This window comes from Elgaria multicarinata, chromosome 23, assembly GCF_023053635.1.
Source record: "Elgaria multicarinata webbii isolate HBS135686 ecotype San Diego chromosome 23, rElgMul1.1.pri, whole genome shotgun sequence".
Taxonomy (NCBI): domain Eukaryota; kingdom Metazoa; phylum Chordata; class Lepidosauria; order Squamata; family Anguidae; genus Elgaria; species Elgaria multicarinata.
Window position 1 is genome coordinate 6,692,631 of NC_086193.1, and position 14,048 is coordinate 6,706,678.

Consider the following 14,048-nt stretch of genomic DNA (forward strand, 5'->3'; position numbering starts at 1 on the left):
ATTTCCTTGCTAACTCCACCCTCTCCCAAAAATTCAGCTGGATTAAAAAGGCTGAGAAGAGAAGGGGGGGCAAAGACCCTGTTCTCTGTTATCACGGCTCCAGTACGCCACATCTCATGGAAATGCTTCTGCTTTGCTTTGCTAATACAGCTGCTTTTGTTTTTCTTCTTCTTCTTCTCCTTCTTCTGTCTTCTTCTCTGTGACGCTGTTTTGGCTGCGTTATCCCTCAGGGGAGCGGCGGTAAAGTTTCTACGCTGTATTGACAGTATGCCTGACATTAGACCGGGACGTAAATCTCTTCCGCTAGTCATCAGTGATCTGGTGAGAATGAGGTTAAAGAGAGAGCACCCTATGAGACCCTTTGTCTTAGGACCCATATCTCACAAGATCTCTTGGGATCTCTACTGGATTGGCAAAATACGGTGCAGGGCATTGGCTTCCTTCAGGGGTTAAGGAATAAAGCAGGCAAGGAAGTTCTCTTACTTGGAAAATTTGGAGCCCGGAGAAAAATAAGAAACATTGAGAGGGAGGGGGTTTTGCCCCGAGCTTTTATATCTCTAGGAATTTCCACTCTGTTTTGGCAAATGATGTAGTTCAAAACAACAGCCATCAACTGGGGCTTTATGCTGACCTTTTTTCGACCACTTGCTTACCTTGAGCTGGGAGCTTGAGGAATAAACCACATACCAAGACCAGAAGACAGAACTCTGGATGATAGAATAATAGAATAATAGAGTTGGAAGGGGCCTCTAAGGCCATCCAGTCCAACCCCCTGCTCAATGCAGGAATCCACCCTAAAGCATCCCTGACAGATGGTTGTCCAGCTGCCTCTTGAAGGCCTCTAGTGTGGGAGAGGCCACAACCTCCCTAGGTAACTGATTCCACCGTCGTACTGCTCCAACAGTCAGGAAGTTTTTCCTGATGTCCAGCCGGAATCTGGCTTCCTGTAACTTGAGCCCATTATTCCACTATGATCGAGAAGAGATCCTGGCTCTCTGCGGATGAAAGAGATGGGATTTTGCAGATAGGGCTGTGTGTGTGTTTTTTTCTGAACAGCTCTGGTTGATTTTCACTGGACAAAATAAATTTGCAATCCAGCCTCCAGTGAAGAAGCGTTACCATGTACATTGAAGAAGCGTGCACCATGTACATTGATGGTGCTATATAAAATAATAATAATAATAATAATAATAATAATAATAATACTGTTCAGGGACCCAGGGGTTCCTTTTTCCACCACTTCCCTATGCCATAGTGATGGACATTCCCTTAATGTTGTAGAATGAAGGGAAATAGTACCTTTGAGTGTGGGCAGAATGTATTTTCTCCACTCAAGTGGTAAACCTTTGTCTGGGCTGTACCAGTTTGGACTGAAGCTGGGTGGGGGAGTCCTGCATGCCGGTGTGAATATCATACCATTGTTAGCCTGCCCTTGTAATCCTTGATGATTAGGAGGTGGCTATCAGCGCCTATTCAGAGACAATCTCTGGCCACAGCTAGACCTACGGTTTATCCTGGGATCATCCAGGGTTTGCCCCTGCCTGAGCACTGGATCCCCTGTGTGTCATCTAGATGAACAGGTTTGACCCCTGGACGATCCAGGGATAAACCTTAGGTCTAGCAATGGCCTAAGTCTTGTGTTTACCACTGATTAAGCTCCAGGATTGAGTCTTCCAATGGTGAATATCAGTTCTGCATCAAAGACCTTGTTTTGATTCATTATAGTGGGCTTCCCCAATCCGCTGCCTTCTAGATGTTTTGGACTACAACTCCCATCAGACCTAGCCAGGATCGCCAATTGTCAGGGATTATGAGCAGCGTTGCCCTCTCCCCTCTCTGGGAGAGATTGAATCCTCTCCTAGGCCCTAGGGCAGCTTCCCCCAACATGGTGCCTTCCAAATGTGTTGGACTACAACTCCCATACTCCAGTGCATCCTGAGGTCACCCGGCCATCCAGTGAGCTTTCGAGAGCTCTGGGGATTGGTAAATTGTTCTCATAAGGTGCTGTCATTTTATAAGACACTGTTCTCCTACCCTGCAAGGCACATCAGTCAGTCTTCCTGTGTGTCACTATTCCAGTTTTGTCTTGCCACCACCAACGCTCCTAAACCTTGCTTCTCCCCAAGAGATGACCCTTCTTCTGAGCTGTATCTTCAATACATTGCTGTAGTCAATAGTATATATCTTGCATGTTTTCCTTGCCTGCTCTTCCTATGGAAACCCCCTTCACGCTAACGTCACGGAACACTGTAGTTCAGTAACAGAGGCCATGCTTCGTGTGCAAAAGGTCCCAGGTTCAATACTTGGCTTCAATCTCTACTTCGAAGGACCTTGTGGCATAGGACTGGGAAGAACTTCACAGACCTGGGAGGGTCATTGCCAGTCAGGGTAGACAATATGGGGTTAAACAGACCAATGGTCTGACCCTGTATAAGGCATTTCATTTGTTTATCAAAAGTAGGGGTGTGCACGGACCCCCCAATCCGCTTCGTGGCCCGATCCGGAAAATCCAGATAGGGCCTGATCCTCTTCGCGCCGCTCCGCCCGTCTCCCGCTCCGCTCCGTGGAGCAAGATCCGGCTTCGCCACCGTCACTATATGGATGGCGGCGGCAGCACAAGATAAGCCACCCACCCACCCCGCCCCCTTACCTTCCTCCGTCACGGGCTTCAATTGAGGCCCCGGTTGAAGCTGGAAGAGGCCTCGGCCTTCACTTCCGGCTTCAACCAGGGCCTCAATTGAAGCCCACGACGGAGGAAGGTAAGTGTCCCTCCTCCCTGCTCCCTTACCTGGCGCTGCCGCCGCATGGATGGCGGTGCCGGCAGCGCCAGATTAGTCCCCCTCCCCCCCCCCACTTACCTGCAGGCGAAGCTCCGGATTGAGGCGATCCGCTTCGCCTCGATCCGCAGCCCCCCTGACTCTCTTCGCCGCCGCCTTTTCCGGAGGCGAATTAGGCCGCCTTGCTCCTGCTTCTCTGAACCGAAGAGAAGCGGAGCGCATCCCTAATCAAGAGCATCCATAGCTCAGTGGCAGAGAACAGAAGGCCCCGACAGTGCCGTATACCAAGGCTAGGAAAGTCCTGTGTCAGGGCTGAGTCGTGGGCAGCAATACGGAGTAAATCTAGAGCTGGGAATCAGGAGTCAGGGCTGGAGAACAATCCGAATCAGAGGGCAAACCAGAAGGTGGGAGTGAAAAGCAAGAGAAGTCTATCATAGAATCATAGTTTCAGTCTCTCTTCCTGGGGCTTTGTTTCCAGACCCCTGATCATCCTGGTTGCCCTCCTCTAAACACGCTCCAGCTTGTCTGCGTCCTTCTTGAATTGTGGAGCCCAGAACTGGACGCAATACTCTAGATGAGGCCTAGCCAGGGCCCAATAGAGAGGAACCAGGACCTCACTAGGAGCTAGGATTAGGGTGACCAAGTACGATCAAGGTATCGTGGGACGTGTAATTTTGTTTATGTATGCTAAGATTCCAATGTGAGATCTTGAGCGCCATAGAACCACACATTTAGCGCTCCTTGATTGGTCCTTGATCAAGGAACTCTGGCAATTGTCGTTTTATTCAGGTACTAAGAATTCTGCAAAGAATTCTGTGTTGGAGAGAGATCGGTCCCTCCAAAGAACTAGAGTTCCTAAGGTTTCTCACTCGGGAGCAATATTTAGGTTGACCAAGTGCAATCAAAGAAACTTGGTCGTTCTTTGGGGACCTTCTTTGAAGGAATTAAAGAGCCGTGAGGCATCTCGGCACATTAATTGGGGAGAGGAGACCCACTACACTTCCTGGGTCCTTGATTTGAAGCACAGATCTGTTGGGATCCTCACAGGCCTAGTTTTGCCGTTGCTGGAAATCTGAGCGATTCGTATTTATTTTGATTTTATTTTATTTATTACATTTCTATACCGCCCAATAGCCGAAGCTCTCTGGGCGGTTCACAAAAATTTAAACCATCATAAAGCAACCAACAGGTTAAAAGCACAATTACAAAATACAGTATCAAAAGCACAACCAGGATAAAAACCACGCAACAAAATTGATATAAGATTAAAATACAGAGTTAGAACAGTAAAATTTAAATTTAAGTTAAAATTCAGTGTTAAAATACTGAGAGAATAAAAAGGTCTTCAGCTGGCGACGAAAGCAGTACAGTGTAGGCGCCAGGCGGACCTCTCTGGGGAGCTCGTTCCACAACCGGGGTGCCACAGCGGAGAAGGCCCTGCTCCTAGTAGCCACCTAGTATAGTAGAATTCTATAGTAGAATAGTATAGTAGAATTCGTAGTCTTCTGCAGGCTTGGCTTCCTCCATCCCAGCTTCCTGACTTATCCGCCCTACTTGCAACATCTACATTTGATCGTCTTTCTGCTGTCGTCTGTCTGCCTTTTGACCAAGCTTCCGGTTCTTTCCTCTTAATGCTGTTGCTGCATGCCTCTCCCTTTCCCCGGCACCTTGACTGGATAGTTGTGGGGTCTTCGTCTCACATGTGGGTCCCAAACTTGGGAGGGGGGGGTTACGAATCTTGGACTGTACATTTAAGTATGTTGTTTTGGGCTGTAATTGTTTTAAATGCCCCTGGGGGGATTCTATGAGTCTGTAGGAACGCTTTTGATTCTAAGTTAATGATGATGGCATTGAGGTTCATCCTTTTGGTCAATCTGAGAATTTGTGATAGGAAAGGGCTTTAAGTTAAGAATATCCAGTCCAAGCCAGGTAGGGCTTAATAAGTTTAAGACTGGGGTGGAGAATCCCTGGCACTCCAGATGTTGGACCCCAACGCCTGTAGTTCCAGTGGGCCATGCTGGCTGGGACTGAAATGGTTAGAGTCCAACAACATCTGGAGAGTCCCAGCTTCCCCACTCCTGAGTTAGAGGAAAGCATTAGGCTCCTTTTTCTTGTCATGGGGAAAGTCTGGAAGGTATTGTTTTCTAAGTCATTGACAACTTTTCCTTTCTTCCTTTCTTGCTCGTTTTTGGCCACCAAATCTTCGCAGGCTATGGTGAGTATTGCCTTTTAATTTACCTTTTTGTCCTCCTGGGCTCCCGGATCTTTCTCCCAGTACAAACTCGCCCTAGTCTTGGTTCAAAATTGACTTGGTTTTTACACACTCTTGGCCCACTTTCAGAAAGTCTCTGGCCCATAACACTGAAGCATGTTACTGTATCGCCCAGCGCAGAGTTTAATTATGTTAAACTGTGCACACAGCGCATAGTTAAACTATGGAACTCACTACCACAAGATGGAGTGATGGCCACCAATTTGGATGGCTTTAAAAGGGGGTTGGATCAATTCCTGGAGGCGAAGGCTATCCATGGCTACTAGCCCTGATGGTTGTGTGCTGTCTCCAGTATCCAAGGCAATAAGCCTGTGTGCACTATGGTTGTGCACCCCCTCCCTGAACCACTTCAGATCCCGATGCACCCGAACCGGTTCGGGTCGATCCGGACCTCCCCCGATCTGCTCCGGAGCAAGATCAGAAGGTCCGGATCGATATTCGGATGCCATTTTGCCCCACTTCCCCACTTACTTGTGTCTGTGGTGGATGGCAGAGGCAGGTAAGTGGGGAAAGGGGGACAAAATGAGGGCCGAATAAGCCCCCCTCCCCCGTTACCTTGCTCCACCTTCCGCTGCCACACAGACCATGGCAGTGGTGATGGAGTCAGGTAAGCCCCCCTCTCCCTTCCCCACTTACCTGGCTCTGCCACACGGACCGCTGCGGCGGCGGACAGGGGAGCCAGTTACCTGGCTCCGAAGCTTCGGAACGATCCGAATCAGACCATTCCGAACCACTTCGGGCCGATCCGGACCTCCCCCAATCCACTCCGGAACCAGGCTTTGGAGGTCCGGATCGGTGTGCTCCACTTCAGATCTGGGGATCCGTAACAGAGCGGAGCACACCCCTAGTGTGCACCAGTTGCTGGGGAACATGGGAGGGAAGGTGCTGTTGCACCATGTCCTGCCTTGTTGGTCCCTGGCCGATGGCTGGTTGGCCACTGTGTGAACAGAGTGCTGGACTAGATGGACCCTTGGTCTGATCCAGCATCAGGGCCCTTCTGATGTCCTTACGCCCCATGGGGAACTGTACTCTGATTTCACCTGTCCGGTATCCACCCAATAGCACCAGCCATGTGGAAAAAACATTTGCAAGAGCTTTTTGGATATATATTTTTAAATCAGGTGGAATCTTATTCCCTCTGGATTTTGAAGTGATTGTGATGGCAGATTTTGAATCCACCTTGGCTAAGAGCATGTTATTATTATTATTATTTATTTATTTATATAGCACCATCAATGTACATGGTGCTGTACAGAGTAAAACAATAAAATAGCAAGACCCTGCCGCATAGGCTTACATTCTAATAAAATCATAATAAAACAATAAGGAGGGGAAGAGAATGCACCAAACAGGCACAGGGTAGAGTAAAACTAACAATATAAAAGTCAGAACAAAGTCAAGTTTTAAAAGCTTTAGGAAAAAGAAAAGTTTGTAGCTGAGCTTTAAAAGCTGCGATTGAACTTGTAGTTCTCAAATGTTCTGGAAGAGCGTTCCAGGCGTAAGGGGCAGCCGAAGAAAATGGGCGAAGCCGAGCAAGGGAAGGAGAGACCCTTGGGCAGGTGAGAAACATGGCATTAGAGGAGCGAAGAGCATGAGCGGGGCAATAGTGTGAGATGAGAGAGGAAAGATAGGAAAGAGCTAGACAGTGAAAAGCTTTGTAGGTGAATGAGAGAGAGAGAGAGAGAGAGGGAGAGAGAGAGATTTCTCATCACTTTTTTTCTCTTCCACAATGGATTGTGGATTTGATTGCTTGTTATTTTTCCTTTCCGTAGTCCTTGGTCCAGTCCAGGAAAGCCGGTATCACGTCAGCACTTGCATCAAGCACTTTAAACAATGAAGAGCTAGTAAGTGTCACAGCATACTTTATATATGTATATATGGACAGTTGTTCTACAGTGGTAGAACTTGGACAGTAGTTGCACTTCTGAGTCCAGTCTGAAGCTGGATTGGGAAGGGATGATGTGGGGCAAAACTACCTTGCTTATTTTGGTGGGTGCTCTTGGAGAAGGACAGCTGAGGGTGATCCCAGGCAGGTATATATGGGAAGAGACCATTGTTCAGGTAATCTGCTTCGACCCATTTAGGGCTTTGAATGCTAATACCAGTGCTTTGAATTAGGACCAGAAATGGACTGGTAGCCAGTGCAAATGGAAACGTACTGGCATAATATGATCATGTTGCACCAGCTGAAGTTCCTGGACCGTTTTCCAAGGCAGTCTCCCATAATGCATTGTAGTAATCCAGACAAGAGGTTATCGGAGCATGTATAACTGTGGATAGGCTATCTCTGTCCAGAGAAGGATGTAGTTGATAACAGCAGCCTAGCTGATAAAAGATGCTCCATGCCACTGAGTCCACCTGTGCCTATATTTATTTATTTATTTATTTATTTATCATATTTATATACCGTTCCCCATTGAAAATTTCGGAACGGTGTACAAGAGAAAAAGAAAGTCAAAACAGAATAAAACACTTAAAACATCTTAAAAGAAGCAAATACAGTGATTCCTGGCTGGACATTAAGGAAAGGCTTCCTGGAATAATGATGTTTTCAGGAGGCGCCGAAAGGAGTACAAAGTTGGCGCCTGCCTGGCCTCCAGAGGCAGGGAGTTTCACAGGAAGGGGGCCACCACGCTGAAGGCTCTTCCCCTGGTGGACTTCAATCAGAGGATGGGTCTATGTGGAACCACCAGGAGCAGGCCCTCGGATGATCTCAGTGACCGGGCAGGTTGGTAGCGGAGAAGGCGCTCTCTCAGGTATCCTGGTCCCAAGTTGTTTAGGACTTTGTACACACGTACAAGAACCTTCGACCTGGCCCGGTAGCGAATAGGCAGCCAGTGCAGTTCCCTCAGCTGAGGAGTTACATGCTGGAAAGGGGCAGCTCCAGACAGCAGCCGAGCTGCAGCATTCTGCACAAGCTCCAGCTTCCGGAGCAGCGTCAAGGGCAGCCCCACACAGAGCGCGTTGCAGTAATCCAACCTTGAGGTTACCAATGGCTGTACCACCGTGGACAAGCTATCCCTGTCCAGGAGAGGCTGTAGTTGGCGAACCAACCGAAGATGGTAAAAGGCACTCCGAGCCGTGGCAGCTACTTGAGCCTCCAACGACAGAAATGGGTCTAAGAGTACCCCCAGACTAAAAACCTAGTCCTTTAGGAGTAGAACCCATTCTTTGCACGGAGAAAGTCACCAGTTCAACCCTTTGCTTCTCCAGTTAAAAGGATTAGGTGGCAGCAAAGATCTCTTCCTGCTTATGACCTGCTGCAAATCACATTGGTCAATATTTATTTATTTATTTATTTATTACATTTCTATACCACCCAATAGCCGGAGCTCTCTGGGCGGTTCACAAAAATTAAAAAACATTCAAAGTATAAAACAACAGTATAAAACCATAATGTAAAATGCAATGTAAAAGCTCAACCAGATCAAAACAGCAGCAATGCAAAATTACAAATTTAAAACACCAAGTTAAAATTTATTTCTAGGCTGTTAAAATGCTGGGAGAATAAAAAGGTCTTCACCTGGCGTCTAAAAGCATATAACGTAGGTGCCAAGCGAACCTCCTTAGGAAGCTCCTTCCACAGCCGGGGTGCCACAGCAGAGAAGGCCCTGCACCTGGTAGCCACCTGCCTCACTTCCTTTGGCAGGGGCTCACAGAGAAGGACCCCTGCGGATGACCTTAGGGTCCAGGCAGGTACATATGGGAGGAGGCGTTCCTTCAGATAGCCTGGCCCCAAGCCGTTTATGTATTTATTTAAAGCATTCTTTACCCTGCTCTTTAGGTCAAAAGGCTCCCAGCTTGGCTTACAAATATCAGCAGTGTGACACTCCTGCCTTCAGGCTTAAAATGTAAAACATACGACACACAAGGAAAAACGGATGGCCAGTGGGGAGAGAAGGAAAAACCAAGCTCAGATACTAGTTCTTAAAGTTACAGTTCTCATCATGACCCACTGGGATGGAAACACTTCCAGTAACCTGACGGAAAGGCTGCCACTAGGTGGCAGTAAGGAGGAGCCAAAGGCTGCTGGTGTCTCAGCAATGTTGGTCTTGAGAGGAAATAGCCTAACCTGGTATTAAAACACTCCCCTTGTTCTAATGCGTGTACCCTTTGTTCTCTCCCTCAGAAAAACCATGTTTACAAGAAGACCCTCCAAGCCTTAATCTACCCCATCTCTTGCACAACTCCCCACAACTTCGAGGTGTGGACAGCCACCACACCCACCTACTGTTACGAGTGTGAGGGCCTCCTCTGGGGCATTGCACGCCAAGGGATGCGATGTACCGAGTGCGGTGTGAAATGTCACGAAAAGTGCCAGGACCTCCTCAACGCGGACTGCTTGCAAAGTGAGCGTCACCTCACTCACTCAGAATGTTTGGGAATGGGGGAAGTCTTTTGCTTTTATAGCACAATTAAAGCAGGATGCCTGGGAGTACTTCACAAGAAAAGCAGATTATAAGCTGGAAAACATTGGCATCCTTTGCATGCAATTCGCAGTGATTGCGCAGTATAACGCTGGTGTGATGAAGCTCTAAATCAGGAGCTCCTTCATTAAAAAAATATTCAACTACAACCCATAGTGGGGTACCTCTGGCCCTCCAGATGTTGTTGGGCTCCAATTCTGAGGCTGGTTGGGGTTCAAGTGCAGCAACATCTGGAGGGCCACAGGGTTCTCATTTCTGTTGTAATTAATAGGGCATGAGTGGCTGTGTGTTGGCAGTGTGTGTGTCTTGGGGCCTTGCTAGACCTACCTCAGAATCCGTGTGGGAGGAGCAGCCAGCCTGCGCTAGAAGTATCGCGGGCTATCGCTCCTTTCCACACGTCAGACGCAACGGGGAAAGGAAAGCCCCGTCGCGTCCTCCATTTTTAAAAAAAAGTTAAAGGGGCCATGTGCGCAGGAGCGCACCAACGAAAAGGTAGGTATTTTTTTTAAAAAAAGGGTTCCCCACTCCCCCCTGCCCCTGATTTCCCCCCACAATGTCTGATGCCCCCCGCTCGCCCCCACTCGCTCCCCGCTCACGCCCTCACTTGCCCCTCGCTCACCCCCCACTCGCCCCCTTGATTGCCCCCTGCTCGCCTGCTCGCCCGCCCCCTTGCTCGCCCCGCTCGCCCCCCCCACTCACTATGTCCACCCCCCGCTCGCTCACCCACTCGCCATGTCCAATGCCCCCTCCGCCCCCCCAGCCCGATGGGCACAACGCTCCTATGGAGCGCTGTGCCCAGTGCGCGGCTTCTCCCAGCTACTTGCGAGTAAGCGAGCAGCCGGGAAAAGCCACAGAACTAGCTAGACCTTCCACAGCTCCGGGCTCAGCCCAGGGCTGTGGAAAAACCGGGCCACAATCGGATCCAGTTATCCCGGGTCAAGGGAGAGTTTAGCCTGGCCTGACCCTGGGATCCCCTGTGCGTCGTCTGCATGCGCAGCAGGGAGCCTGGGCCTCGCAGCGGGCTAAACCCTCGTCTAGAAAGGCCCCTAGAAGAAATGGCATTTTTATGTGCTAGGCTTAGTACTCAAATTATTTGGGGGTGGTGGTTCCTGTCTATCTTAAGGATTAAATTTAGAAAGCTGTGGGGATCATGATTTGGCCAAAATGGAAGGAATCAGTGGGTGGGGCTTGTGGGTTAGGAGTGAGCAAATGGGAGTTTTGCATGATACTGCTCTAAAAGGACAAGTGGTGGATTTGTGCGGGGGTTGAGCTAAATTTGTGGCTTGTTTGAAGGTTTTGTACTCTCTCTCTCTCTCTCTCTCTCTGGTTTGGACATTTCTCCCCTTTCTTTCCTTAAGTTGCTGGTTAGGTCATCTGATTAAACTTATTGTAGCTGGGTATGGGGGGGCGGGTTCTTATCTTTCTCACACTTAGCAAAAAAAAAAAAAAAAACTAGAGTGGAATTATTATTGCATAATGTTATCCAATCCCGCCCCCCCCCACCCCGTTAAAATGTAATTATACCCAAAATGGGTTTCTAAATGACTGGAATGAAATTTGCCATCATAACAATTGACAATAATAGAATGACAAGAGGGAATTTTGTGCCTCTGCTTCTCCTCTGTGCCCAGGAGCGGCGGAGAAAAGCTCCAAGCACGGAGCGGAAGACCGTACGCAGAATATTATCATGGTGCTGAAAGACCGTATGAAGATCCGGGAGCGTAATAAGCCAGAGATCTTCGAGCTAATCCAAGAGATTTTTGCCGTCTCCAAAACGACTCACACTCAGCAAATGAAGGCCGTCAAGCAGAGCGTTCTGGATGGCACCTCAAAGTGGTCAGCGAAGATTAGCATCACAGGTACCACATCAACAAACTGTTTTTACACACATAGGCCCCGTTCAGACAACACACTAAACCATGCTGCTTAACCACAAAATGGTTAACGGAATGCGTTCAGATCAATGCATTCCGTTAACCATTTTGAGATTATGCAGCAGGGGCTGAATTTACATTACTGTAGCCGTAATGTTATAGATAGCTCTGGATGACATCAGTGATCATGTGATGTGTTCCTTATAACGTTATACAGAAAGGTTTTGTACCGTTTTACCTTTCGTTGTAACACTTCTGCGTCGTTAGACTCCTTTCAATGTGCTCCGTTGTTAAGATGTCTTCTGTGTCGCATTGCGAAACTAATGTCACATGATCCCTCACCGGGCTTCCTGTCTGATGTAACTTCCTCTACCCTCCTTCAGTAACCGTTGTTAGAACTGGTGAACGGAATGAGTTAAATCTTTCTCATTTTTTATACATTATTTCCGTGGCATTACATGCAACCTACCTCGGGTAAAAACTTTTTTTAAAAAAAAAATATTAAAGGATGCACATATGCGCATCCTTAATTTAATTTTTTAAAATAAATTAAATTATGCGTATATGCGCATCCTTTAATAAAAAGAATTTTTTAAAAAAAGTTTTTACCCCAGGTAGGTTGCATGTAATGCCACGGAAATAATGTTTAAAAAATGAGAAAGATTTAACACATTCCGTTCACCAGGCATCCCTACACTTTCCTCAAGAGACAAGACAACTCCGACAATCCACAAACCACTCTCTCTGAAGAACTCCCGCCACAAAGATTTGAAATTAAGAGCATGCGCATAAAGGAATGTTAGCTAGAGAGGCGCGGAAAATACAAAAACAAGGAAGTGGGAGGCGCAGAGAAAGGACAGTCTGGGAATTGCAAGGATCACAGAAATGAGAAGAAGAAACAACACAGACCACGGGGCAACGAACAGTGTGTTCCGCAACAACGTTACAAGAAAAGGTCAGTGACGCTACTGAGCAACGGTATACAAGGTAGCGATACAAGTTACAACGTTACAAGGGCTCAAAAAATCGATATAAGCAGAAGTGTAGATCCACACAATGTTTAGCGTGTTGTCTAAACGGGGCAATTCACACAAAACCCTTCTTAGGCCTGGGCTGCAAAACATGTATACATCTGATACGGGAGTTCCTGTACAGGCAAAATACATGTAGGAATCTTGCCAGAAGTGAAATTAAATTCAGATGAGATGTGCTGACATTTCTCAGGGACAGTTTTGAACATCTCTATGACGTTGCTTCCACTGAATTTTGCAGAGGCGAGGGGGTGTTGAAATTTGAGGCAAACTTTGGGGGAGGTGAAACCTCTGCCATGATCTTAGTATGTTCTCTCTGAATTTCCTGATAACTCTGTGGTTTTGGGTGAATCACTGACACCTGGTTTTGCCTTTGGAGATATTCCAAGTACTCTGAGATGCTTGAGTTGTAGTTCTTCAGGGCCTTTGAAAGTTACATCTCTCTGAAAGTGTGATACATTATGACCTTAGCTAGACCTAAGGTTCATCCAGGGATCGTCCCGGGGTCATCCCTGTTCATGTAAATGTCACACAGGATATCCCGGGAGCAGGCAGGGATGACTCCGGGATGATCCCAGGATAAACCTTAGGTCTAGCTAAGGCCTATGTCCCTGGTGCACATGCATACATGAATGTGCACCAGGGACATAATGTATCCTGCCAATTTGTGCACTGCACCTGCTGAGATCTGTTTTGAATCCATGTTAATATTCTGTAGTAATATTCCGTAATATTAATGTTTCCTTGAGATATTTTTAATCAAAACAACCACTACCAGGAAGATTAAAGACTCCAATGCAAGCAGGGAATTGGACTAAGGGATCTCCAAGATCCCTTTCAATTCTGTGATTCTATGTTAAGGGAAAGGCTAGGGTATCTCCCCGTCATGGTAAGTTTCTGTGTAAAGAGATTTTGTTTTTATAGGGAGGAATATAAGGAGGCATTTTCTATCCTGTGACAACCCCTCCCTGCAGTCTGAAGTGATAAAAAGCCTTGATACATGCTTACAATCTCTTCAATTGCATGTGGGAACAGGGAATATAAATTAAAGATGGGTCAATCATTTCAACTGTCAACGTTTTGATCCAAATTTGGAGGAGTTAAGGTACAAGAGGAGGTGAAATAGCTTCTACCCTATCATATGTTGGGGTGGGGGGGGCAGTCTGTGACTTTCAGGGTGTTGCGAAAATCATGGCTGCTCTCTCACAACTTTAATTGGTGGCCCCTTCATACCCTATTCCAAGGGGGAATCCGCACGTCGTGCCGAGATCGCTTCTAAGCGACCCCAGTGCGGCGTGAAAGCGATCGTGTAACTTGCCTTTGGAAGAGCCAACGAAGAGACGTCCTTCCCGCCACCACCGCCGCCACCCACAGACCTCCTCGCCGGCTGGGACGGAGAGCTCGGGAGAAGAAGGCGGGGTGGAGAGCTTCTTCCGCTCTCAACCCCGCCTTCTTCAGCCGAGCTCTCCTCGCTGGTCAGCGAGGAGGTCTGTGGGTGGCGGCGGGTGGCGGCAAAGACGTCTCTTCATCGGCTCTTCCAAAGGCAAGTTACACGATCGCTTTCACGCCGCACTGGGGTTGCTTAGAAGCGATCTCGGTACAACGTGCGGATTCCCCCCAAGAGGCATTTTGTTTGGGGTGGGGGGGTGCTACCCCCAAAATGGCAG

The 14,048-nt window shown here is 47.8% G+C and overlaps 1 protein-coding gene across 1 annotated transcript in view; it reads left to right on the forward strand.

Annotated features, from left to right (window-relative positions):
- UNC13A (unc-13 homolog A) overlaps nt 1-14,048 on the forward strand; it is a 166,213-nt gene that overhangs the window by 63,744 nt on the left and 88,421 nt on the right. Inside the window, exons 14-17 of the mRNA XM_063147208.1 lie at nt 4,987-4,992; nt 6,822-6,893; nt 9,179-9,398; nt 11,108-11,335. Of these exons, the coding sequence (XP_063003278.1) occupies nt 4,987-4,992; nt 6,822-6,893; nt 9,179-9,398; nt 11,108-11,335 (526 nt within the window). The remainder of the gene's footprint in view (nt 1-4,986; nt 4,993-6,821; nt 6,894-9,178; nt 9,399-11,107; nt 11,336-14,048) is intronic.